Raw genomic sequence first — 24,302 nt, forward strand, 5'->3', positions numbered from 1 at the left:
CCCCCCCCCCCCCCCCCCCACCATTGTTCCCAACAGCTTTTCTTTGCACTTTTGGCCCCTCCCCCTGAGATCGAGCAGCGTCGATCTGGGTCAGGGCCCGTTTTGTTGCAACCCCTCAAAGCTCTCTGTAGACACTAGCTGCTATTTAGAGACAAGTGTTTCAGCAATCCTCGGTCGTCGGGGACCATGTATGACGACGTCCGCATCTCGATGGGAACAGAAGAAAAAAAGACGACCACGGGTCTGGTAATGCACCTTGTGCACTCCGTTTTCTGATTTATAATCTCGATTGCCAACGACAAGTGAAATTTTTCATCATTCTCAATTTTCTTTTACTTGCCGACAGGTGAAAAAAAAAAAAATCCAATGGTAATTTCACAATTATCGCAGGGTGCAACTTAAGCGACGCCATGTTATGCCAGCTATCCTATACTACCATGTTTATTTCGAGAATACAGAGAATACAAGTCATAAAAGCATATGCGGAACAAATCCCTGGCAAATACCCGTTGACGTGCTGCTGAAACGCCTCCAATTGAATAATACTTCCTGACACCAACAATCTCCAGGACGCAGGTAAAGAAGTAGAGAAAAGGGAGTAAGGAGCAAAACCAGAAAAACACAAAATGAAGAAACCGCTCGTAAAGGCCCTGCAGAAATCTCACCCCAAGTATACCCTTCGGTAATACCGTCTGTAGCGTTCCAAGACGAAATCAAGACGAGGAATAAAAACAAAGAAATAAAAAAGACATACAGATGATGAATATGAAAAAAAAAGCAGTAAAACCACAGCGCCAAAAAGAAAGCTAATTCTGGAGACACTCGAAAAGTAAAAGAAGATAGAAAAATGAGAGAGAGAGAGACATAAAGAGAGAAAAAAAAAAAAAAAACCAGACGCTGCTACTTTGCATTACTGATACAGCCCTGCTGGGAAATCCCCAAACTTCACGGCTCCTCCGCATCATCGTCTCCTAGCCGACGTTCTCACCCCCTTCCTGTGCCTGGCACTACTGCTACTCCTCTTCCGTGTTGACAGCATAGGTCCGCTGCTGCTTGCGTTCACTGGTGACGCAGTAATAGTGCTGTCCTCGACGTCAAACTCGAGCCCGTTGAGCTCCTCTTCGTCCATATCTGTAAGGTCCTCGCTAAGGCTGCGGACCGCATCCCGTCCTGCCCACTTGTCCTCGGCTGCAGAAGTTCCGTCGACATGAAATGATTTCAAATACCACGGAAGCCCACCGTCGGTAAGTACGTCAGCGGGACCGGAAGCCCCTCCGGCACCCAGGCCACCGTTGGACTGCGGCGGCGTGAGCGGGCCAGGCTGTGGACCCGACGGTAGTGGAGCATGCATGTAGTTGCTGTCCGCCGGCGGCGTACCTGATTGCTTGGGAGTTCCGTTGGTCAGATGCACTTCGGGTTTGGTGAGGTCGGTTGGTTGATTCTCCTGTCCTGCAACCGACGACGTTGACGAGGCACAGCCGTTGACCTCGACAGCATTGCCGACGCCCGAGGTGTCCACTTCGATATTACCGGCGTCATCAACAGCCACGTCGATCTGCATCCTGTCGACATCGGCCTGAGCTTCACCATGATGCGCCGTCCGGGTCTCATGATCGGCTACTATAATCTGACCGGCATCGACGTCAGGGGCGTCCACCATTGCGACCTCTCCACTATGCTCTGGCGCAACGTTTTCGTCCTGCAAGACCGTGATCGATGCTTGTCTAAGCTCGAGGCTAGCTTCCAGCATGCCCTCAAGCTCCTTGACGAGCTTTTCGAAAGGTTTGTTGGCAATGTCTGCTTCAGCATGGAGAGCTGTTTCGAGCTGGGGCTGGACCGCTTTGAGAATCCTTTTGCCCAGTCGTTTGCGGTCCCTAGCCTCTACGTAGCCGGAGCCTTGTTTGGATGGAGAAACATCAACTGGATCTCCCTCTTCTGGTCTGTCTGCCAATTCAACTGCATCTTGCTTGATTGGGCTTGAGTTGATGCCCACGTGAATCACCTCACACAAATCATGAGCGAAAGCCAGAGTCGTGGTGTAATGTCTCTCATCAAGTCTGTTCTGCAGTCCATTCAGACCTTCTTTGAAGACACTTTTATCAAGCCTGCAGATTCTGCGGTCAGCATAAAAAGTTATGTATAAAACTTCAGATTTGGTGAGGGGGTGGGGGAAAGACGCCAACTTACGCAAGTGCCTTGTCAATGACAGGTAGCAGTAGCTTGTAGATGGGGAAGTAAACAGTGTCGACAAAATCTTGTTCTAGCTCCGCCGCCTCGAGCTTGTCCAGCTCGCGCTTGACAATCTCGTCTGAAAGAGTCTTGAGCTGTTCCAAATCCTTGATAAGCATGCTGGCAAACTCGATTCTCCTCTCCAGCCGTGCTTTGCCTGATGGACCCATGGCGCTAAAATCACGTCTGGTAAGCTCCATTGAGGAGAATGTCTCCATCTGAAGTTGCAGACGCTTTATCAGAGCGGCGCCTCTACGCGCTTCTCGCTTCAGCGTCCAGTATCTGCAAGCCTCTGCTACAAAGTCTTTTCTCTTACTGAACGGGAACCGTTGCATAGCTCCCTCGACGATGGTAAGAACGGACTGGGGTATTACGGGTGCTCCTGAAGGTAACCTCCACCAGCACTTTTGCACTTGGCCGCGCTTCTTGTCTGCAGCGACAACTGCGTTTTCTCCCGTTGCCTGCAGATCGTCTGCGGGTTGTTCATGTAGCGCTTGCCGATGTGTAGCTGCGAGCTCGGCAGCAGAATCCTGACTTGTTGCCCAGAGCCGCCCCTTCATCATCTTCTTGTAGAACTTCTTCGCATCCCTGGTGGCCTGTGCGACGTTGTTCTCTTTGGTGTAATCTGCCGGACAGTGCTTGTCGCAGAAGGCTTTGAGAACCATATTGCCATCAAGCACGGCCAACGCACCTTGGCTGTTCTTCATCTTGAGGTACAATCGTGCCCGTCTCCCACAGGTCACATGAAATGCCTGATAACATGCTTTGTTACCGCACTGGATGCAGGCTCCCATCCGTTGGTTGCAGAGGTAGCACGTCAGTTTCCACCGGGTTTTGGGCACTTTTTCCACATCCATCACAGGCTCCATGAACGTGTGGTTACCCAGAGAAACCTCCGGGATCCACATGGAACACAAGAGATGTGCCCATTTGGACGAGTTAGTCTGCTTGAAGGCACCATCCGTATTCGGACAGAAGATACACGTCTATGGTACTTTTTGTTAGCTTGCGGGCACTACCTTGGTAACTCTTTCTCATGGGTTTAGACGGGCGGGTGCTTACCGGAACGCCTCGGCCAATCAGCTGGCACTTCCTGCACAGCCACTGGCCTTCCGGGATAAAAGGCACACCATAACACTCCTGGTGAACCGCTAGATCGCACCCGTCACAGAAGACGATTGCATTTGTGTTTTCGCAGTCTCCGTCATCGCATATGGCGCATTTACTGTCTTGTTCTTCTCCGGCTTGCGTCTCACCATTAACAGCCGCAGCCGAGCTTGATCTTGGCCTGTGCGTCTGAGGAGGTTTGGGGTTGGGCTTTGGTATTCTCTTCTCGAGAGCATGCCACTCCTTTTCTATTCTGGTGATGGCAATCTCGAATATTTCACGAGTGATGGTGTCCAGATTCGCTTCTTTCCGACGCTCGTTGTACTTCTCCAGCCACATGTCGTCTTGCTCGTCCATGTCATACTCGACTCGACCAAGGGTGTTCGAAGGTGAGCTGGTCGAGCTGCCATCCGCTTTCGCAATTGCGGACAGTTGCTCTAGATCTTCCTCGATGTTCCCGTCGGTGGCTTTTATCAACATCCTCTCTGGGCGGAGATACTGGTCACTCTCCTGGTATCCCACGTTCATCATCGACTTCTCGACATATCGAGCCTGGCCGAACGTTTTGCTTTCGAACATGGATATCCGATCTGTTTTCCGGTAAGAAGGCTGTTTGAGATCAAGGCGCTCCTTGGGTGTCTGGTTATGTATGGGAAGCACCTTGGGGACTTTCGGGGTCATGGAGAAGTCGGCCCCACGCATGCCATAGACACCAAGGGGGTCTCGAGACGGCCTTCCCCTGCTCCTTCTTGTCATGGGTGTTGTGCTGTTCTGGCTTCCCTCTGGTGGGACCAGCACGGCATCTTTTGTTGCTTCCTCGTCCTCTTGGGTCTTGAGGGGCGATGCACCCTTGGGGGTCGATGTATCGGCAGAAGCTGCAGTGACTGCAGGCTTTGGAGTAGTAGGCCTTGGCCTCGCAGTCCCATCGACATCTTCGGATTGGAAGACCATGAACGTTGCTTCGATATCTAGATTTGGATGAAACTCTTCCCAGCCCCTCTCTTCTCGGGGTTTATAGCCCTCGCTCTGGATTACGGCGCTGGTGATGGCGGCGGCAGAGCTGAACTGTTCGTCATCGGGCTCGAACCTGCTCGTTGCCGTACGCATCCTCGTGCTGCGCTCTCTTCTGGGATATACAGCGGCTGAACCGGCGGCTAGAGATCGCCGGGGCTTGCCTGTCGATGGGGTGCCGGCAGCGGCACGGGGCCTCGGGGCGCTGGATGAGCCGGCCGGTCTCGGAACCTCGTTTCCATTCTCATCAACAAACCTGCCACCGCCGCCGGGGCCACCGGGGATATACCGGCGCTTCTTTGGGGGAGGTTCCGTGTCAGCAACGGCAACGCGGCTGGATCGCGCGGCTGAGGTTGAGGTGCGCGGTCGACCGCGTCGGCGCGCCGGCGTGGAACGCTGCGGGGTCGACGGTGCTGAAGGCATGTCTCGTAGATCCAGAACTCGATGGCATCAATGTATGGGTCGGATGGAGAGTTGTGATGGGTTTTTGGAGTGCTCGTTGGGACCTGGCAGTGAACTGGTCGAACGCGACTGCGATGAGAGGTGGTCGAGGCAAGAACCGCGCTAGCGCCTGATTGGGCTTGATGAGTCGTACCAGCCCCACTCTGTTGGGGACACTTCCCTTGTATTCACGTGATTGCTTCCCCAGGCCCCCACCCGGTTTATTGCCAAGGCCGCCAACCCTTTCAATGCCAATTCGATCTTTTTTGTTCCTGATCTGATGATAGGGCTGACCGACTGATGTTTTTATTCTACTCTGCTTGTCGTTTTTATTTTATTTATTTTTCTGTCGGCTTGTACGTCACTGTTGTTCTCTCTTGCCATTGAAGACTGGAATTGGGGAACTTATGCTCTCTTTGGGGATCATGTCAATGCTAAATTCCTATCCTCTTGACTTGATCGCTTGTTTTGGCAATTGACTCTACAAAGAATTCTTTTTTTTTTTTTTTTTTGACGCAAACGATGTCTTGCCGGTTGATATAGCAAGCTAATCTGCAAGGCTCTGACGACATTGTCCCTGCCTTACACCGTCTCCATTCTGTACCTGAGCAAGCCTCCGCATATCTCCGCCTCGCCTTGTCCCCGCTCCTGATCTAGTTATCGACGGGACCCAATCAACTGACATCTTAGCCCCGGATTTTCCAGTTCAAGGTTATTATTGAACCTTCGGTGGGGTTCTTTTCCAATTCTCTTTCTGGTTTGGAATTTTTCCTCTTTCTTTTTTGTACTATTTCTTTCTTCGCCTCAGCGTTTTGCGGACCATATTCTGGACAAAACACAACATTTCGCGGGTCGGCCAGTTGGACACGACCTATGTGACTTGTATGCGCGCTCAAGCTCGTAGTGAGTTGCGTCCTACAGTCGGTCTGACTGTGCTACATGTCATTACCATGAATTCACATTCTTCAACCTATGAATGATCGACTTCCGCTGGTATCATGGCGGGGACGTAAGAATCTGTGTAATCCGTTTTTTGCACTGTTCGGTCGCATGGAGATGTCGGCCGGCAGGAAACATACTTACTCACACAAATACGCATGATAAGTATGACCCTAACAGTCCACTGTAGAATAGTGGCTATTCTCAATTCGCAGTTGTGGTCGAGACTTTTTGCAATCGGTAACACATGAGAATTTGCCTACAAATACTATCAACCTTCATAGCTTGCGCGCAGCAAAAAGTTTCCGCGAGGCCAGATTTACATATTCAAATGACATGCTCGGTTAAAAAGAAAAAGAAGAAAAGAACATCTCAATCGTCACAGACGCTTATATCTTGAATATTATAGTCATTATTTACAAAGCTTCAGCTGCCCCCAAAAAAAGAAATTCCTCATAAATGAGCCTTCAACCTGTTAAGCTACCTAAGATTTCCAGGGGTCCCTCCAGCCCGCTCTTTGTCCGTTCCGAGAACACGCTGGTTCCTTGGCCATGATTTGACGGCGGCACATATTGTGTTCGGGAAGGTAGTGACCCGGCAGGCTCGACTGGCGAGTCCAAGACTTCTGGTGTCGGTGGCATAGCATTTCCATGAGATAACGATGCGAGCTGGGGATTCTTGCACTTGCTGCATAAATACCTAAATATTCCCAGCATATGTTTACTCTGTGGCTCACGCTCCGCCATGTACTCAAGTACTGCGATACTAGGTGAGAGGATCGCGATGTCAATCATCAACACATGTCCATGGAAAGTAGCAAAGGCTATAGAAACTCACGCCTTCTGCATGGCCATGACTTGTCCGTCACCACGTAATATAGGGTCCGCGCTGCGCTTCCACGTTTCGGATGAAATCTCTTGGCTAAGCACGATGAGAATGGCCGAGGTCATGCAGTAGCTAAACGCAGTTTAATGATCGTTAGCGACGGCAGTTTGGAGTATACTGGGGGAGATGAGATCATACACTATGAAAGGATTGCACCTGGATAGAAACCTCTCCTCCATTGCACTCCAAACAATCGCGATGGACTTGTAAGATGCCTCTATTGCGTCGCGGGGGAATTTTTCTCCTCCACCAGACAGGGGATGAGTGTCATAACCCTTGATATGGGCGTCGAAGAGCATGAACGGCCGGCCCAAAAGAATGACAGAATGTAGCTGCAACAGTCTGTAGTGAAGATTGTGGATGGCGCAGCGCTGCAGTTCTGCAGGCGTGGCTGGCGGCGACTGAGAAGAGGGGAAGATGATGGCTGGTTTTTCATTCATGTAAGGCCAGTCGGCATCTTGGCCGGCAATCTCAGCCGCTTCCACTGCTGATGTCTCCGGCTTGTTGTAGATTCCCAAGAGAATTCTGCTTAACATCTCAACCCCACGGATACTTGGCGCGAGGCTGGTAAGATCGCCATTAGCATCCTCGGGTGGTGCTGGAAAAGCAACCACGTCGGCTACTACTGGCGGTCGACCCAGTTGAGCAGCCACGAAGCGATCCAACAGAAGTAGGCTTCGCCAGACGTTTCTCCTTAGTCTGCCAATGTTGACATTGAAGCTCCAAGGCCTCCCGTTCTTCATTATCTCATCGTATCGCATGAGAATTTGCTCCTCTCGGTGCATTCCGAGCTGCTGTGCAAGCAAGCCGGCGCGACCTATGTACACCTGTCAGCAAACGCAAAGCGTGGTAATTTACGCATCAGAGGGCGACCAACCAATAAATTCATAGCCCTCGTTCCTCCGCACTACGGCCAAGGCATACATGGCCTTTAATAAAAGAACTCGTACTGCCCATATATCCTTGGTCAGAGTGCTGATGAGTGCCTCGACGCTTTGAAAATATGCTTCTGGGTCCAGCTCAAGCCCGTAAGACTCGGCTGTGGGCCCGGCCATAACGAGCCCTATCGCTACCACCAGGTAGAGAAGTACGAGGCCCTTTGTGTCCTGATTGCCATCTGAAATTATCTTCAGTGCAGTCAGGTTCAAAGTAGCTTCTTCGTCAAAGACTTGTATCAAGCCTTGGGTCTAGATATAAATCCACGTAAGCATAATCCAACTAGTTTATAACGGTATGCAGCTGCAATTTCTTTTTCCACTGGGACTTATTCCTCGCGTACATTGATCAAGAACGCCTCGACGAGATGATATAGCTGTCTCTCTGGAGGTAGTGGCACCGGTAACGTTACCGAGGGCTGTTTGAAAGTTGGCGGGAGCTCCATAAGCCTGAAGCGTGCATCAAAAGGTCTATGTAATGGGTTGGGCATGCCAGTAACCTCAAGAACATTTCGCAAAGCATCGAGATATGCCAAGTGGCTGGAACATCCCAGTAGATCTAGGGTCTTGGTTTAGTAAGTTGACAGTCAGGAGGAAAGAAAGGGACGCATGGACCATGGCGTGCGTACTTGTAGTGTCACCTTCCGGCAGTGGCAATCCAAGCATGCGTTCCGTGGCGTAAAGATGTGAAGGAATGCAGACATCTCTCCAAGAGTTGACGCCTTCTAGAAGTTGATTACTCCACGATTCGTCGACAGATGCACCCCAATCCACCTGGTGTGAGGTGTTGGACGATGGTCGTGATTGTATTGGATCATTTTTGGGTGTTGAGACGACACATGCCTCTGGACTATATCCAAAATGAGAGCCAAACCCGTTATGTGCGCTGGAAGGGGTTAGAACGGTTGTGGTAGACACTGGTGTGTCGGCTTCCAAACAAGGACTTTTTGGCGAGTCTGATTTTGCTCTTGGAGAGACTGAAGCAGCTAAGGAGGCCTCTTCTTCCGCTCGTTGTCGCTTGCTTGCAACGCCGGCATTCCTGCGATGCGCTGGATTGTAGACGCAGTTGTCTGCATTTTTCTTGCGTATACAGAGGCTACAAGGAACCTTTCCGTCACACTAGACGGATTCATTGATTTGTGAGTAAAGTGATCACCACGAAGCTGTTTTGGTTCTGTGTGAGACCGCGGGATAGCACAGAGCATAGCCGCCCTCAATGACAATACGATAAAGGTCTCACAAACGCGCACTTGAGGCTTGAACCAAAGGGCCTTTATAAGACTGGCAGCTGCTTTTCCTGCAGATAGGAGAAGTCGCATTCTCTCCCATGGCCCACTCTGCAACCAAGCCCCAGCCATTTAAACTTCGTGGCAGGGTTATGGGGAAATAAACAATGTACGAAGACAAACGTTTATATAGGAGGGGGATGGAATATAAGAATCTTTTACTCGTACCTTTTGTTTTCTAGTCTTACAAAATCCGCATGCCTGAGCAATGCGTAGACGCTTGTCATCGGGAACCCTTGGCCGAGTCATGATGTTGATAGAGAGGAACTATTTTGATAATAGATGATGTCGAAATCACCTCACCAACCACTTAATCCTCAAAGGCATGGCAGCGATTGTAAAAGGTGTGGGTTTGGCCAAGCCTCTGGACGACAAATCACCAAGTCCTGATTTCGAGAAATCTCGCCTTGTTGTGGTGAAATAAGACAGCAAAGGAGTAGCCGCAAAACCGAGGGCCCGTTGTCAACGGCCCTGTCTCTCGACTAGTCCAAGGTATCAGAGAGCTGAGGTGTAGATGAGAAGCCCAAGTCCGTCCTTGGCGAGGTCTGGTGGCGAACAGAGCCGTATATGGTGTTGGAACAGATGGCGCAGCCGGCAACAGGTATACCAAGCGTACAACAAAGCTGCTTAAGCTGTAGTGCGAGCGTTCCAAGCGACGGGTTTTAACAGGGTCCTGGGAATAAAGGGTGATGACTAGAAAAAAGAGTAGACAAACGAGCTTGTCGCAGAATTCAGATCCTCAAGCATAAGGTTACGGTGTCGCAATAAGAGAAGGAGGAGAAGGGATTCCGAGCTGGGGATGACCCTGTTGAAGAATATGCACTAGGCTTGCCCGTCTCGGTGGCCTGGGTGTGTTGTCTCGAGCTGGCTGGATATGGTTTTCCTGCGCCTTAGGGACCTCCCTAACGTAGCCTAAAACACAAACAAACTGATTTTTTCCACGGCGGGCCCGTCAAAGACTCTGAGGGCGCGGGGCCATCCAAAGTCTTTGGGGCCAAACTAGCTATGTTCCTAGTCAGCCATGGCGTCTGCAGTGGTGACAACAGCCAAAGAAACTCTATTTTACAGGATCGGGGCAAGATGAGCGCCTACACACAACGTATGTGCGTATTGGGAACCCTAGCTCGGAAAACAGATTCCATCCAATACCAGGTCATCTTACATGCGGCGCCAATGTGAGGCTCTAGGACGGCGCCCAGTTAATTACGTGACTATACCTGTCATCTACCCCGACCATCCATAACGCCATCTTTAGGGATAATGTACGTGCGCCTTCACAACGTGGGACTTGAGAAAAGACGCCAGAGCAGGGCCGAGTGGACAGTGTTGGTTCTGGAGACGGTGCCGGTTGGACGAAGTCCCGACGGATTGGTCGCCAACACAAAGGGTCTCACTTCACCTATGATCATGCTGCACCGTTTATTAATCCACAAAGTGAGGAGCGGTTTCCCGGGGCATCTTCCAGAACAAGTTAGGCCTTTATATTTTCTGATACCTCAAGAATGTTGTACCGAGAGATGAGGGGGTCGGTAATACTTGGCATCAAGGTAGAGTACCTATCCAGGTGTCGTAGAATTCGCTATGTTGAATGAGACCGTTGGAGGTTCAAGAATGAATTTGTGCGGCAATTTTTTCTAATCAAAAAGGGCGGACAGGAGGACAACACACACACACACACACACACACTAAAAAAAAGTCAAATAATGAAGGGGAAAGAGGAGGGACGATTTGCTCCGGCTCAGTCAAATCGAGGAGGCGTGTCCTACACTCGGCACGCAACTACCATGAAAAAAGGTATGTAATTACCTCGACAAAGCTTTCCCCATCGGCACTCTCCGATAAGCTTTCTCATCGGAACTCTCCGTGCCATCTTCTAATGCTTGGAAGGATTTGGAATTAATGTTTGCACGTGCATACAAGTTGTTGCAGGAGAGAGATCTTGGCATCACATAACAGGAAGCGCTTAGTCAGTATTGGGAAGCACCATAAAATCGCTGCCGCGATCGTTAGCCTAGATAGCGCACCCAACCTGAAGACATAGCTCTCCTACCAATCAATTCAGGCTGTACGTGAACGTTGGTGTGCGTCAGTTATGAGCCCGGGAAGAATTGCCAGCCGGTATTCGATCAATTGCGCCTGGGTTCCAATCCTGGGGAGGGAAACCTGTAACTTCCCTTGTATTGCTAAAACCACATAAAAACAAACCCCAAAAACGTTTGTATACGTAAGTAAGTCACGATTTGGCAGTGTGTACCCGAAGGTATAATAGGCCGTTTGCGTAGAAGAGAAATGCATTCCGCTGCCGCACTCTAGGTGTTATTGGTACCGCCAGCGGACTGGGGGGTGGGTGTGAGTTGCAGGCTATACTTACCGAAGCCACTGGCATTAGTCATTGACGGGAGCTTTCGTCTTTTGACTGTGTTCTTTTTTTTTTTTTTTAGTGCAACACAAGTCTTCCACAAACGAGGCGCTCAGTATCGAGGTCTTGTGAAGTCTAGATCAAACCCCACAATAGACTGTAGATTGGGCGGGACCCACTTTATTTTTGACATCCTCCCAAGCCGACCGATTTCAGACGGTTAGCTCTCCTTTAACCAACCTAGAATATCACTATTACGTCCCCAAGGTCGTGAGTCTCCGAGCCCCCGGGTCCTATTCCAAATAGTTCCATGAACAGGCTATACTAGACCCGATTGGCAGGAGATTGTTCTTTGTACAGCCACTCCCAAGGTACCCATTCAATTGCGAAAGGTAGGTAGATACCTATTCTATCCATCTGCCTAGCGACGTCCGCATCCTGTACACAGGTCTATCGAACGGCCAATTCCATCCGTCATCCCTCTAGACGATCCGCCGAATGCCCCTGACGCTAATCGACTGCATCTTCATCTACGTAGACCTCTAGTTACTCGGATCCTGCCGAGAGTGATGTCCCCAACGGGGTGGGCAACGGCCTTGCCGCGATCAATCCCCATCTTCACCACTGCGACAAGATGTAGCACCCAACATCACTTGTCAAGTCGTGTGCTCATGACCCTTAGGGTTGCGAGGCCCCAAGGCATACGCTTCCTTGGCAATGCCACGGCCACCAAGCGCGCACCTCCGTCAAGTGTAGTCGCCTCAAGTCCGAAGTCAAGCCGAAGCCCATCCGGGGCCAGCACGTCCACAGCCGCGACTTTGAACTCATCGAGACCAACCCGCGAGTCCCTTTCATTTGCCGAGCGGTTGGCCCGGTTGAAAGAGCCAGCCGTGCTGTACAGAGCACCACCACACAGGTTTTACCGCTTCTCGTGCTACAGCAGTGGGCTCTTCTGTATCTTGTATGTAGGCTATCACTATACAACCAGCGTGTTATATGCGCCGCCTGACGTTACATGGTGGCTACCGCACGCCTTTGCGGTCATTGTGGCCGTGATGGGAGTTCTGGGCGCATACTTTGTTACAGGTGCTTGGCGTTTGGTGCGCATGATCCGTGCGGTCCCTCGCGCGTCCGGGAGCGCCCTCGCTTCAGCAGGCGCCGCCCCGAAAACGCTGCCTCAAACGCGGATGACGGCAGCGCAGAGAGCCGCAGCGGCGGCAGAGGCCGCTGCGACGCATCAGCTGCCTATACGTCTCGAGGTCACCGCCACGCGGTTGTTACCGTTCTTTCCGCCCAAAGTCACCCTGGTGGAGCCGGCCGATTTGGTCCTGCCTGCTCAGTATGTGATACTACGCCACATGGGCGAGCACGTCAAGAACCCGGCTCTCGCGAAGAGCAAGCTGGGAATAAGGGAACAGTTACAGGCGATCAAGGACGCCAAGGCCAGAGCTGCTGCCGAGGCAGAGTATGACAAGCGCAATCTTCTCACAAGCCCCTTCCGCCACATGGCTCGTGCTTTCGGCACAATGTTCAGGACTCTACATAGGTCTTTGACTAGAGCCGGCTTCGTCAACGTAGAGGCCCAAGGCAAGAAGTACAAACTCGACGTGATGGAATCTTGGGCACTGGAGGATGGAAGGGCATTAGATCGCTTGGTCCGTGTGCAGGAGCGGTCGAACCTCATTACATCTTTTCCTCAGGAGCGCAAAGCATGATGTGGCAATCGCGTGGGTGCTCTACACACTTGCGAAAGGAGGATCGACTACCTTGGTGATGTAAAATAAAATGTACAGTTATTTGATTACTTTTCTGTGTCAATTCTGCGAGGCCAGTGTCATGAAACTAAAGACTGTTGTTGTTCGAGGACACATAGTTTGCCCCAACCATACTAGGGACCGGGATATGTATACTCCGTACAATTCCCGAAAAGCCTATGACGTTGGATATGCGGAGGAGAATCACCGCTAGTAACATTCTAGGCCTCGATGATCGATCATCGCATGAATATGGATCTAGCATATGGCGGTCAGTTAATCGCGGGCCGTGCTGTGACTACCGTAGTAGTGTGGCCATCCTTGTCGGTGCGCTGCTGCTGGCGCTCCTACTGATATTCCAGGCCGACATCGCGTTTTGTTGAGAACTGAGGTCATCCGAAGGGACAAGAAGCTGTTAAGCCAAACTCAGCCTAGCTTGGTATGGCAGTGTCTTGCATGCAGTTGATGCTTGATGCTATTCAGAGAAACTACCTTTCGGACGAAGATCCGCTTCCCCTGATTCGCTGCCCAAAAGGGGCCTCCGGGAGTGAGGCGGACGACCCACAGTAGTCAATGCGCCTGGTTGGTCCAAGTTGAGGCTTGAAATCTTGGATTTTGGGTTCTTCTGCCGTACTATTACCGGTAAACTGTTGGAAGACCTGCCGACTACAGGGGTTTTTCAAATAAATAAATACATAAAATTAAAAAGATAGAAGAATAAAGGAGGAATCTGACACTTTTTGATCTTGGTTCAAGTGGACGTTATGCTATGCAGAGAGATTAGATTACCTTGGAAGAACAAACACAGACAGGGCGAAATTTTAATAGCGATATCCAACCCTTCGGTTAACAGGTCTCATCCCCAGACATCAGGTTTTTTTTTTTTTTTTTTTGTTCTTGCTGCATGCATGAAGCGAGTCAAGATGCATGGGTCAAAAGGAAGACAAAAAAGAAAAGCAGGCGATGCCGATGACCGGTCGATCTTATTTCCACCGCCGACCAAAAACCAAACCCAAAAAAAGTCTGCTTCCCCCATGTCTTGTTACAGGGTAGAATAAAAATGGAGTCCCAACGTCCGCCTCAAATTGGCCCGTGCAATAACCTGTTTGATTCCACTTCCAAGGACGGAAAAGTCATGCTGTTGTCGGTAAAAAGCCATGTGGGGAATTGTCAGTTGGCATTGCTTCTTGTTCAAGGGACCGTTGCTTTCCAAACGTCAACAAACCTAAAATCGCCGTGTTACGAACTCAAGAAATGAGGCTGAGGGAATCTCGATGGTACCACGTAGTAGACCGTGTGGTAGGGAATTGTGTACATCCCTCAGATGGGGCGGGGCGTCCATGACTGATTTGAGTTGAGACTCGATCCGTGGAGATCTATCTTACGTCCATACCTGAGCGAGATCTCCTTACCTGACTATCTATCAGAGTGGGAAACAAAGCTTCTTGGATACTTGTTTCTGAATGCCAATAAAGTAATCCAAACTGCCAAGGAACCCCGTACAAGATCGCCATAGTTCGCTCGGGTTTGCAGCGCGATACAGCAAGTTCTATAGTCGATCGTGATAGTTATTGTCGCACTATTCTACTTACAGAGTAGTAATATGTTTTACGTCCATATGCGCAACGAACGACACTCGAACAGGGGCTCTCAACGACCGACTGTCATACTTGGTATTTTTTTTTACCGGAGTTGGCACTTTACGGAGAAGTGGCAGATTCAAACATGCACGCGAAACATACTGATGGCTGGCTGCAAGTGTTTGCAGTTTCTGCGATGCAATGCACGCACATTAGTCTGGACCATTCATTTACTGATAGAACTAGGTACCAACCTATTAACATCTCCTGTGTCCATGCATGATTTCTTTCCAACGTTACATATCATACAAAAGGTAGGCATTTGTAAGTTATGTAGAACGACCTCGGCTCGCATGGGGGGGTTTGATTGAGGCGCCATGCCCAGAACGCCATGAAAGGACTGATTGCTTTCCGCGTGCAACCAAGCTTCAAAAATTTTCCATTCTAGCTTTGCAATCAATGAGCGGTGAGAAACGAAAATCACACGGTAGTTGCCTGCCTATTATGTACATTGTATGAGGAGCCATGGGTGAATCAGCGTTTGTGAATCGTCAAAGCATCCATGGCATGCATGCAACGCTGTCGCTTGTCGCACTCGGTCCCTTGGAATACTCTCCATTAACACTACCTATTGAAGTTTGTAGATAGGGACCATGCCTAGCCACCCTTGTCTTCTGTCTTTTATTTTATTTTATCTTTATCTTTTTTTTTTTTTTTTTTTTTTTTTTTTTTTGTTACCATCAACCTCTCCATTACCCCTCCCTGAGCCCCTCAATTCTGATGGTGAGGCTCTCACGGCATCATTACTTTCCGATGATGGGGATGACGGCATGAATGTCGCGGTGTAGAAACTTAACAAGGTAGTGAAGAACAAGGAGAAGAATGCAGTAATCAAATTAGCAGAGAGATAGCCATTACTGCGGTAATGATCTCCCTCCATTCTCCAGAAATAGTACAAGGTGAACAGGCTCACCTTGAAGAAGTAAAAAAAAAGATAGGTGATCTGCTGGAACGAATCAAGAAGATAAATTGCGCAGAGGCGGCTGACCTGATTAGACGAACCGTGTCTGGAATACTACGTCGCAAGTGTTTCGCAGGGATGAAGATCCAACAAAAAACCCTATCCAGTCACACGCTATGCCACACCATGCCACCAAGCATCTTACCGTCTCTGCAGATTACTAGGTTGGCTACCTGGCGTGGGTGATATTCATGAAGTGAGCGGCTATCACATCATGAAGAAGGGGTGACATAAAAAACAAAACAAAAAAAAAGGAAGTGAAAAAGCAAGTCATCTTCAACGAGCCGTGCTGGGACGCGTATGCAGTGTCATGCTATGCCATGGTGATCCACAGAAAATCGAGGCTCGAGTTGTAAATTGCAACTGACAGGCAGGCCGCGGCGCTTATTCGGCAGACAAACCGTGGATTTGGCACGTCACCTGAGGGTTTGCCCAGCCGTCTAAACCCGGACCAAACCAGAAAATGATAAAAAAAAAAACTTTGTTTGAAAAACCGCGCCCCNNCCCCCCCCCCCCCCCCCCCGATCGTCACAAAGATCACCAAGCACGAAGGGTCCTGCTGTGCCCCAAAAATCCAATCTACCTTGCGTAGTAATACCGAGGAGACAAGCAAGGTTGTGCGGCAAGGGTAGAGGCAAATTCTTGAGTATTCCTTAGACGAGATTTGCTTACACTCACTGTACGGTAAGCGAACAAGAAAAAAAAAAAAAAAAAAAAGAGCTCGAGGCATCCTCCAATGCATAACATACCTGTAGGGCGTTGTTTTAATAGGCTGCTGCCAAATTCTACCGTCGAATCATCACAGCTAGCTGCACGGGCACAATTGAAGCGATGCATCAGATGTCAGGGCGGCAAACTACCAAGCGCCATTACTGTACTGTACTGCGGCCAATGCACACTTCAGTTCGGCCAATAGCGCGACAGAGAACACCTCTCATCTCTACCTGCCAACTAGGTAGTTGCTTGGGGGGCGATGGGGGGTTGGGGCAAGAGGGGGATCATCGTCGCCCTCGCCGTCGTCAAACCCTGTTCTTTTGCCCGGGTCATGTCGTGCCGCGCTAGTGCCAAACTAGAGGTGGGCGATCGGCCCAAAAAGGAACCACGCGGACGATGCTGGCCATGGCACGGCGGTAAGTCGTGAGAAGTGCCAACCGCTAGTCTGATGAAGTCGGCTTGGCACCAAAAGGATGAAGAGATGGCCCGGAGATGCACTCTTGGATCGCTGGGACCCTTCTGATCTGTGTGGGTTGAAGTTCTGGAGATGGTCAGCGACGCCCCGCATGCGACGCCCCCGAAAATTTTTGTGCCTTGACCTTGAATTTTTGAGATGTCGATAGCATGGGTCGTTTATGATTATCGATCGAATCTTTCTTGTGTGATGTTAGTTGTATTTAGCGGTGAGCATGTGCAACCACTTCACCACCCTGTCACCCGCTTCTATTCGACGTCGCATACCTGGCACGCTTGAACCACCCCGGTCAACCCAAACTCAATAGGCAGGAGGGGTTCTGTTTGGTTGCCGCAATCGATTGACATTTCTGTAGAAGAAGGCCTCTGCAGTACGCTGCCAAGCCTACCGGGCCAAACCCAGATCATGGGCTGGGGTGCAGCAGGCCTCATGGTGGTTTCTACCAATAGATAGTACCATGTAACTGGCACAGGTCTGGGTTGAGTCAGGAAACAAATGTTGACGGCCCGGAGATTGTGGCTGGCCCGCATGGTTGGTGCACTTGACGATGGCGATTCAACATAGGGGCAAGTGGATGGAATAGAATGATTCACTGATACTTACCAGTTGGGTATATATCCTTGCTGACCCCTAAGGGATGATGCAAATCGTCTTTTTAGCGCAAAACAAACAAACAAACAAATCGCCATATTCATTGTACAGTACTCAAATACACTAATCGATGAAGTAGATGGATGCGACGAGCCGACGCCTGGTAAATAAATGTAGGTAGGTAGGTTGTGTTGGTGGCATGATGATGGCGTGTTTTGCTTCTGCTTCCGAATTCAACCATATGCTGCATGGCTGCATGATGCAGCAGCATCCATGGTGGCGCGCAGCATCATGAGCAGCAACCAGGAAGATGCCCTGCCGAGACGGCCATAGCAAGCTATTCACGGCAGATGATAAGTATAATAGACACAAAGAAACAAAAGGAAAAAAAAAAATTAAAGAGAGTCCAGTCGAATTCCGCGACAATCTGCAAAAGGGTGGAGGCAATGACATAATGCTTCTCGTGTAGAAGTGCGTGCATGTACAAAATATCTCCAATCCTGTCGCCCGCAACTTGGCTCACATCAAGAGAAAACCACATGTCTAGTATAAGTGGTCAGGACTACATACCTAAGCAGTATGTTGCAGAAGAGATGGGGTTTTGTTGTCCAAAGACGGAAAAAGGTGGGCTGCTATTAATATGGGGACAAGGACGGCTGCGCAGACCAAATGTCCCCACGCATTGTGCAAAGGCCTGCAAGATGTCGTCGCTGTCGTTCGTTTTTGAACAGATGCTTTGCACTTCCTCCGGTCATTGGTGTGTTACATTCGCAACCCCATGTAAGTAGAAATCAGCATAACAGGGACTATAAGAGAGTTGAGAATCAGACTGCTGAGAATGGCTTGGAAGAAAGTAGGTTTCCAAGGCAGTCAATTGCATGCTCGTACCCCACCAAAGTAGATAAAATCATCAATTGAAGAATACTAGGTGGGTAGCCAACTTGGGAAACGAAAGACAAACAAAAAAAAAAAAAAAAAAACATTCGAAAATGCATGACCGTGTGGGGGAGCCTCGCAACAAAGACCCCACAGCAAGCCAGACGCCAGCCGTTTGTCCGTGGCAGTGGCCGCCAAGAAAGGCAAAAGATGGGCCTAATTTTGGACGTTGTTCTCTGCGAGGCTAGCAAGTGACGCACAGACTTTTTACAGCATCGCGTGCAGGACAGCTAAGAAAAGGGACCCTGATCCTTGCCGATAACGCTTTGTTCAACCAAGGGAAGGAATGGATTGCTCAGCAAGGGTATGGTCTTTTTTTGTTTGTTGCATTTATTTTTGCACCGCTTGTAAGAACGACCAAGAACAATTGTTGTTTCTTTGTTTTACTAAGCCGGTACGAAAAAATAGAACAAAAAAAATAATATCTCGCCGTGGATCCGGAAATGCTAGAAACTAAATGGTCATCCCAAGAAATAAACTTGGACGAGCTGTTACTGAGTGTCCGATCAAATGTGTGGTAACATGAGGTGTTTGTTCGACAGCGATACGTTGGTTTTATTGGTGTGCTGGGAAATTTCATCAAAACATTAGGGGCGTGCAACCTTATCACCCGGTAGCTGCTTTTGAAATATCCATTGCGGCTGCTCTGTGGCACCCGTAATTTCGCGGCAGTAGCCACTAACGAAATGGTCATCGGAATGCGGCAGAACGCAAATGGGAATAACAACAAAAACCTGAAGTTCCCCTCCAACAACAAAAACAACAACAACAACAAAGAAAAGCATTTTGAATGTCGGAAAGGCACGAGAGGTCTCGAGTGAAACCTGATCTTGTTCTTCTCTTGCGGCATTGTCTTATCTCTCGGTGTCGGTTGGACGATCATGGCTAGTCAGCGACGAATTGAAGAACACAATGCCAAGCGATCCTCGGCGGCTTGGAACTGTTGAGCCCACGTTGTCATGTCCACCAAGCCTAGATTCAATCAAGTCCGTGTCACTTGCGACATACGAGATATATGACATGTACCGGACCACAACCTTAGAGTAGAAAAGAAAAACAGTACTGAGACACCATGCAGCGCTGCAGAGCGCACCTAGGCGCAAATGGCCCTGCCAACCGCAAAATCAGAAGAAAAAAAAATTATTGGCCAGATGATCGTTCCTTCTGACGGGGCCGCAAGGGGCCAGCAGATGAGTGGCTCAACTGTTTCGTATCATTCGGTCTAGTCTAGTCATTAGAATGAGTACCTGATCTGATCTGGCCAGCTCCTTTAAAGCTCCGTGGAAATGGACCCGTTCAAAGGACATGAGCACCACAAGGTAAAGTCGGTCAAGCCTCACGTTGTTGGCGACAAGAAAAAAAAGAATCCATTCAGCAAAGTAACGGTCAGTGTACCGGGCGGCAGAAAAAAGGCGTTTATTTGTCAGTGTTGATTGATGATTTGTGCTTAACGCCCATCTTCACTTGGACAGAAAGAAGGCTTTTCCAAAGACAGGGAGGGGCGGCGGGGTTCGAAAGGGAACCACTCGACGACCCTGGTACCACACCCTCGCAATATCCCTATAACAGAGCACACCTTTTGGCGGGGTCCCACAGGGTTACCCCCGGACCTTTCCATGCTGAGAAAAGCCTTGGAGATTGGAGACTGATACCACTAGCAGCCCCGATCCAGGGTACCCCCCGGCAAGCTGGTCGGCTGCGTCTTCAATAAAGACGCTACCAGGCCCCGCCTGCATATTTGCTTGAGCGTAGCGCTCGCTCCCGGTATTCTTTCTCATTGACAACCGACTTGAGTTGTATCGCAACATTTGACAGTCATTTTCCTTCCTCCGTGTTTCTGGGAGAACGGGATAATATCAAAGTCATTACTTCAACCGCCTCCTATCATCGTCGCCGCAGCTGCTGTTGTGTTTTATTTCGTGAGGCTTGATACCACCGGGTATCGCCGACCTCCGTTTCCAGCAGCTTTCAGTGTTCTCGAGTCCACCGCGAAGTGGGAGGTAAGCTAAAATTTTCTTTTTTCCCGGTTTCCTTGCCTACACTTGATTGTCTGTCTCCAAAAAATCAAAAAAAAAAAAAAAAAAAATCAAAAATCAAAAATCCAATCACCGTGTACATCGCCGTGCGCTCGTACCCTTCACAATCAGCCAGCCTCGCTCTCCTGTCTGCCACTTCACCTTCACGCCCGGTCCCATCATGTACACACATGCGCTCGAAATCGCACGTCGCCAGGAGTTGAATCATTGTGCTCGGCCGCGTCCCTCTCTGTGTGCTGTCACCCGCTGTGTCGACATTCAAAGGCAGCACGACATTCAACTCTTCGGCGTTTTGTCAGACAAATTGTCCACCTGTTTGTCTCGCCCGTGACCCAGCTTCCTTGGCGGCTGGTTGCTTCTCGGAAAGCGCCCGGCGAACCATAACCCCGCATAGTCAGCTGTCTTGGACTTCATGGCGCCATCTACCTACGCCCTGATTTGAATTCCTCTTATCTCCCGGTGATTGTGGGCGTCGGCATCCTCCAACCACAACTCCATTCAACTATTCATATGCGGATATCGCCTGGCTTCGGAACGCCCGCCAATTTGGGCCGCAGAGAAGCACAAAAACCGAACGCAACCGATCGACCGACAGGCAACCAATCTGCTGGCCCTCCCAGTCTCTGACCTTTGCAGGACTGGCGCAACGATCATCACCTATCGGCATCGCAACGAAAAATCTATCGCACGCCCAGGCCGCCACAAACGGGTACTTGCCAACCTTTGATTATGGCTGCATATGACATACACACACCCTTTGGCATCTCCATAGAGACCAATGACGAATCCCACCTGATTTCACTTCACATATCCCTGCACATTATCAAATTGAAGAAACTTTGCTTGATTAGAATCACCTGCGGAGCATGCACCATTTTCATCAGCTTAGGCCTACCATGTTTGACCAGACAGCTGACTTGTGATACTGAAGCAGGAGTACGGTGCAGACCCTACTTACCTCCAGCCAGTGCCTCGAGAATCGCCGTATCTCGCCGGCTTTTTTCGGAACATCAACGGAACCCATAATATTCTATCGCGCTCGATGGATCCGTAAATCAGGCGCGCTACCGGGAAACAAAAATGGATTCGGAAGACGGGGAGTTGTTCATCAAGGTTGGTCCCCTCTGGCTTTGACATGGAACTCTCAAGCATTTAGTGGAACTTGTTCTAATCACCATGTGTCATAGCAACTGGCTACATTTGTGCGTACGCATGAGAAAGCCTTAGCCAACGCTCTGCAATTCAGGCGCCAAAATCTCCCGAGGCATGGTTCATCACAGAGCGTCTCGTCGATTTCGACGAGCAACATTGCCACGTCTCCGACAGCCATGGAACGACCCGCCACATCTTCCTCCGCCTCAAGTTCCCTCGCCGCCGCTCTGTCGCTGGGCACCTTGAGTTTCACCTCTGCCTCTGTGAAGTCGGCAAAGCTCGCCTTGACTTCACATCACCTTTTCTACCTTCTCTCGCGTTTTGAAGAGCTGGGCATACCTGTTGGACCGATGAAGGTCCGCCTTGAAAACCTTCATGACAATTCTTCTTCGGCCAACTACGTCTCGTTCCTCAGCCAGTCTCAGCGAACTAAGAGCCGCGAGTCTGATGTGGGATCTATACGCTCCGTGTCTAGCATCCGGAGTGTCATGTCCGGCATGTCGGCTTTGTGGGCAAGTTTTGGAATTGGGAGCAGCGTGTCCGCGGCTCGTACCGAAAGGCAAAAGGCTGCTATACAGGCCGATTTGAAGTACTTGTACTCGGCCTTCACCAAAATCCCTTGCCTGAAGCTCGCTCCTGACTGGAGAGCACGTTTGATCAGGGGTTATGAAGAGTTCCCCTTTGACTCGGCCGTCCCGCTTTACGTGTTCAAGAACGTACAGGCTCTTGAGGTGTGCGATATGGACTTTCGACACTTCTTTGGCTGGGACAGAATGGCCGATCAGCTGCGATCGCTGACACTCAAGCGTGCAAGCATCGATGATCCCGCAGACATTCTGATCGACATTGTCCTTGATGACATGGACAAGCGTCGAAGGCGATCTTCAAAGACGCAAGCTTCGCCCACAACGCCCTGGGGTGCCGGCGCTTCCAGCCCCCGACGAACCCCAACCGCTGGACAGAATGAATCACATAATTCTACTTCGGCACCTGGCTCCCCCCAGCCAAGGTATTCGACCGGAGACCTACAAATTGGGTCCTTGAACAGCGAGGCAAGCATGGGTGGCAAAGACGATGCATCGGACGACAGCAGACGGCCTTCACTCGTCAGAGCCGACAGCGGTGAAGCTTCCACGTCGCCGTCGAAATCATCACGACCGAGAAGCCACTCGCCACGAAGGCCCAACAGCTCCAGGAACTCAACCTCTCACGTACGCACTTCCCACAAGATCCGTCGTTCGGGCTCTGGAAGTTCCCACTCGAGTCTTTCGGACTCATGGCACGGACACCACCGAGGAGGGAGCACATCGAACCTGTTGTCTGTAGGGATATTGCCGGCATCAAAATGGCGATTCTTGAAGCATTTGAGCCTTGCCGACAATTCCCTCACTTCCATCTCTGCCACCAGCCTAGCCCCCCTGTCAAACACGCTTCATTCACTGGACCTGTCAGCCAACCTTTTCACCCAAATACCTGACAGTTTAGCGACTCTGACGGCACTACGAGCTCTCAATCTCTCTCATTGCATGATAGACTCGCTGCATTCACTTTTGAGGAATCCCTTGCCGGCCATCACTGCTCTCAACCTTCGCGCTAATAGGCTTCAGTCAATCGCGGCAATCGAAAAGCTTTATCCTTTGGAGAGACTGGACCTCCGGGACAACAAGCTGACTGACCCCATGGAACTCGCTCGGCTGACCAGCATCCCCGACTTGCGGGAGGTGTATGTCGAAGGAAATCCATTCACTCGAACCCATAAAGATTACCGCATCACCATCTTCAATCTATTTCGCCAGACACCAGGTTATACCGAGGACATCACAATCGACTCTACAGGGCCCACGTACGCAGAGAAGAAGCAGCTGGTTGATCGTGTTCCGCTTCCGCCAGCTGTTCCTGTCGTCAAGCCCCGCGCCTCTGAAATGCCTGCAGTCGATGTTTTGAAGCCGGCTATCATCTATGAGACCCCCAAGGAAGCCGCCGTGCTACGTAAAGAGCGACCACGGCCCAAGGCAACGGCCAGCGAAATCAATACAAATTCGACTCGCCGTAGACGAGCCCCGAAGAGGCGCATTGTAGACTTGGCCACGAAGGAGTCTTTGGCTGCGAACGGACAGCCTACAGAGGTTACAGTCCAGCCAGTGAAGAGTGCCCAGAGTCGTGGTGTCTACAAAGAGGACAACTACCGCATTTCACAGACTGCGGACTCACAATCACCGCAACCGAGTGCGCCTGTCTCGATCAACAAGATGCCAACCACAACCCAAGAGGTACCACGCATTAATACCGACATCCTGAAGACGGACGCTGCGAAGCAACCTGTCGTCATCGCCTCACACGAGCCCGAACCCTCGTGGCAAGCCTCACCTCCTGTCGACTGGGATGCGGGCGGCGAAGTCTATAGGCGGAAAATCGAAGAGTTACGCGACAAGGTGGGACAGGGCTACCTGAGCGTACTCAGCGAGGAGGGCTGGGATGCATCACGGCACCTCCAATCACACTTCCAAGACGTGCAATTCGGGGCTTCGAGTCCTGCCATGCGCCAGGATCCGACGACACCTCGGGTTGTTCAGCCTATACATGCTGGGCGCACCCTTGGATGATCTCAACATACCTTAAAACCCCGTCACTTCTTACAGTTCTCTCTTCTACGACATCCCTATCGGCAGATTTGGGACTGAACCACTTCTTATCCGCTCATCTCACACTCCTCCGTATGACTTTTACTCTTTACTTTCGATTCAGCTGTTTTACATATTTTTGTCACTTTGCATTGTTTAGCATAGCGTATAGGCGTTAGGTATGGGAAGCGGTGATTTGATTTATTTGATACAAGATTTTTCGGTTTGTC

At 50.3% G+C, this 24,302-nt stretch overlaps 6 protein-coding genes across 6 annotated transcripts; 3 read left to right on the plus strand and 3 right to left on the minus strand.

Annotated features, from left to right (window-relative positions):
* Positions 1-961: 961 nt before the first annotated feature.
* PpBr36_00479 (uncharacterized protein) lies at positions 962-4,770 on the minus strand (the record flags this gene model as incomplete). Its single annotated transcript, XM_029887672.1, has 3 exons — positions 962-2,105; positions 2,188-3,215; positions 3,292-4,770. The coding sequence occupies 3 exons, from the start codon at positions 4,768-4,770 to the stop codon at positions 962-964; spliced, it is 3,651 nt and encodes a 1,216-aa protein (XP_029752531.1).
* Positions 4,771-6,194: 1,424 nt separating this feature from the next.
* Positions 6,195-9,082, minus strand: PpBr36_00480 (uncharacterized protein; the record flags this gene model as incomplete). Its single annotated transcript, XM_029887673.1, has 7 exons — positions 6,195-6,492; positions 6,565-6,684; positions 6,751-7,429; positions 7,490-7,799; positions 7,892-8,106; positions 8,177-8,666; positions 9,002-9,082. The coding sequence occupies 7 exons, from the start codon at positions 9,080-9,082 to the stop codon at positions 6,195-6,197; spliced, it is 2,193 nt and encodes a 730-aa protein (XP_029751030.1).
* A 756-nt stretch (positions 9,083-9,838) lies between these two features.
* PpBr36_00481 (uncharacterized protein) lies at positions 9,839-10,354 on the plus strand (the record flags this gene model as incomplete). The annotated part of the gene is made up of 2 exons (XM_029887674.1): positions 9,839-9,936; positions 10,066-10,354. The coding sequence occupies 2 exons, from the start codon at positions 9,839-9,841 to the stop codon at positions 10,352-10,354; spliced, it is 387 nt and encodes a 128-aa protein (XP_029751031.1).
* Positions 10,355-11,863: 1,509 nt separating this feature from the next.
* Positions 11,864-12,907, plus strand: PpBr36_00482 (uncharacterized protein; the record flags this gene model as incomplete). Its single annotated transcript, XM_029887675.1, has 1 exon — positions 11,864-12,907. One exon carries the CDS (start codon positions 11,864-11,866, stop codon positions 12,905-12,907), a length of 1,044 nt encoding a protein of 347 aa, XP_029751028.1.
* A 7,221-nt stretch (positions 12,908-20,128) lies between these two features.
* PpBr36_00483 (uncharacterized protein) lies at positions 20,129-20,284 on the minus strand (the record flags this gene model as incomplete). Its single annotated transcript, XM_029887676.1, has 1 exon — positions 20,129-20,284. A coding segment is annotated over one exon (156 nt), but the record flags the coding sequence as incomplete, so codon positions are not given.
* Positions 20,285-21,379: 1,095 nt separating this feature from the next.
* PpBr36_00484 (uncharacterized protein) lies at positions 21,380-24,054 on the plus strand (the record flags this gene model as incomplete). The annotated part of the gene is made up of 2 exons (XM_029887677.1): positions 21,380-21,412; positions 21,487-24,054. The coding sequence occupies 2 exons, from the start codon at positions 21,380-21,382 to the stop codon at positions 24,052-24,054; spliced, it is 2,601 nt and encodes an 866-aa protein (XP_029751034.1).
* Positions 24,055-24,302: the final 248 nt, after the last annotated feature.

Source organism: Pyricularia pennisetigena, chromosome 2, assembly GCF_004337985.1.
Source record: "Pyricularia pennisetigena strain Br36 chromosome 2, whole genome shotgun sequence".
Classification (NCBI taxonomy): Eukaryota; Fungi; Ascomycota; class Sordariomycetes; order Magnaporthales; family Pyriculariaceae; genus Pyricularia; species Pyricularia pennisetigena.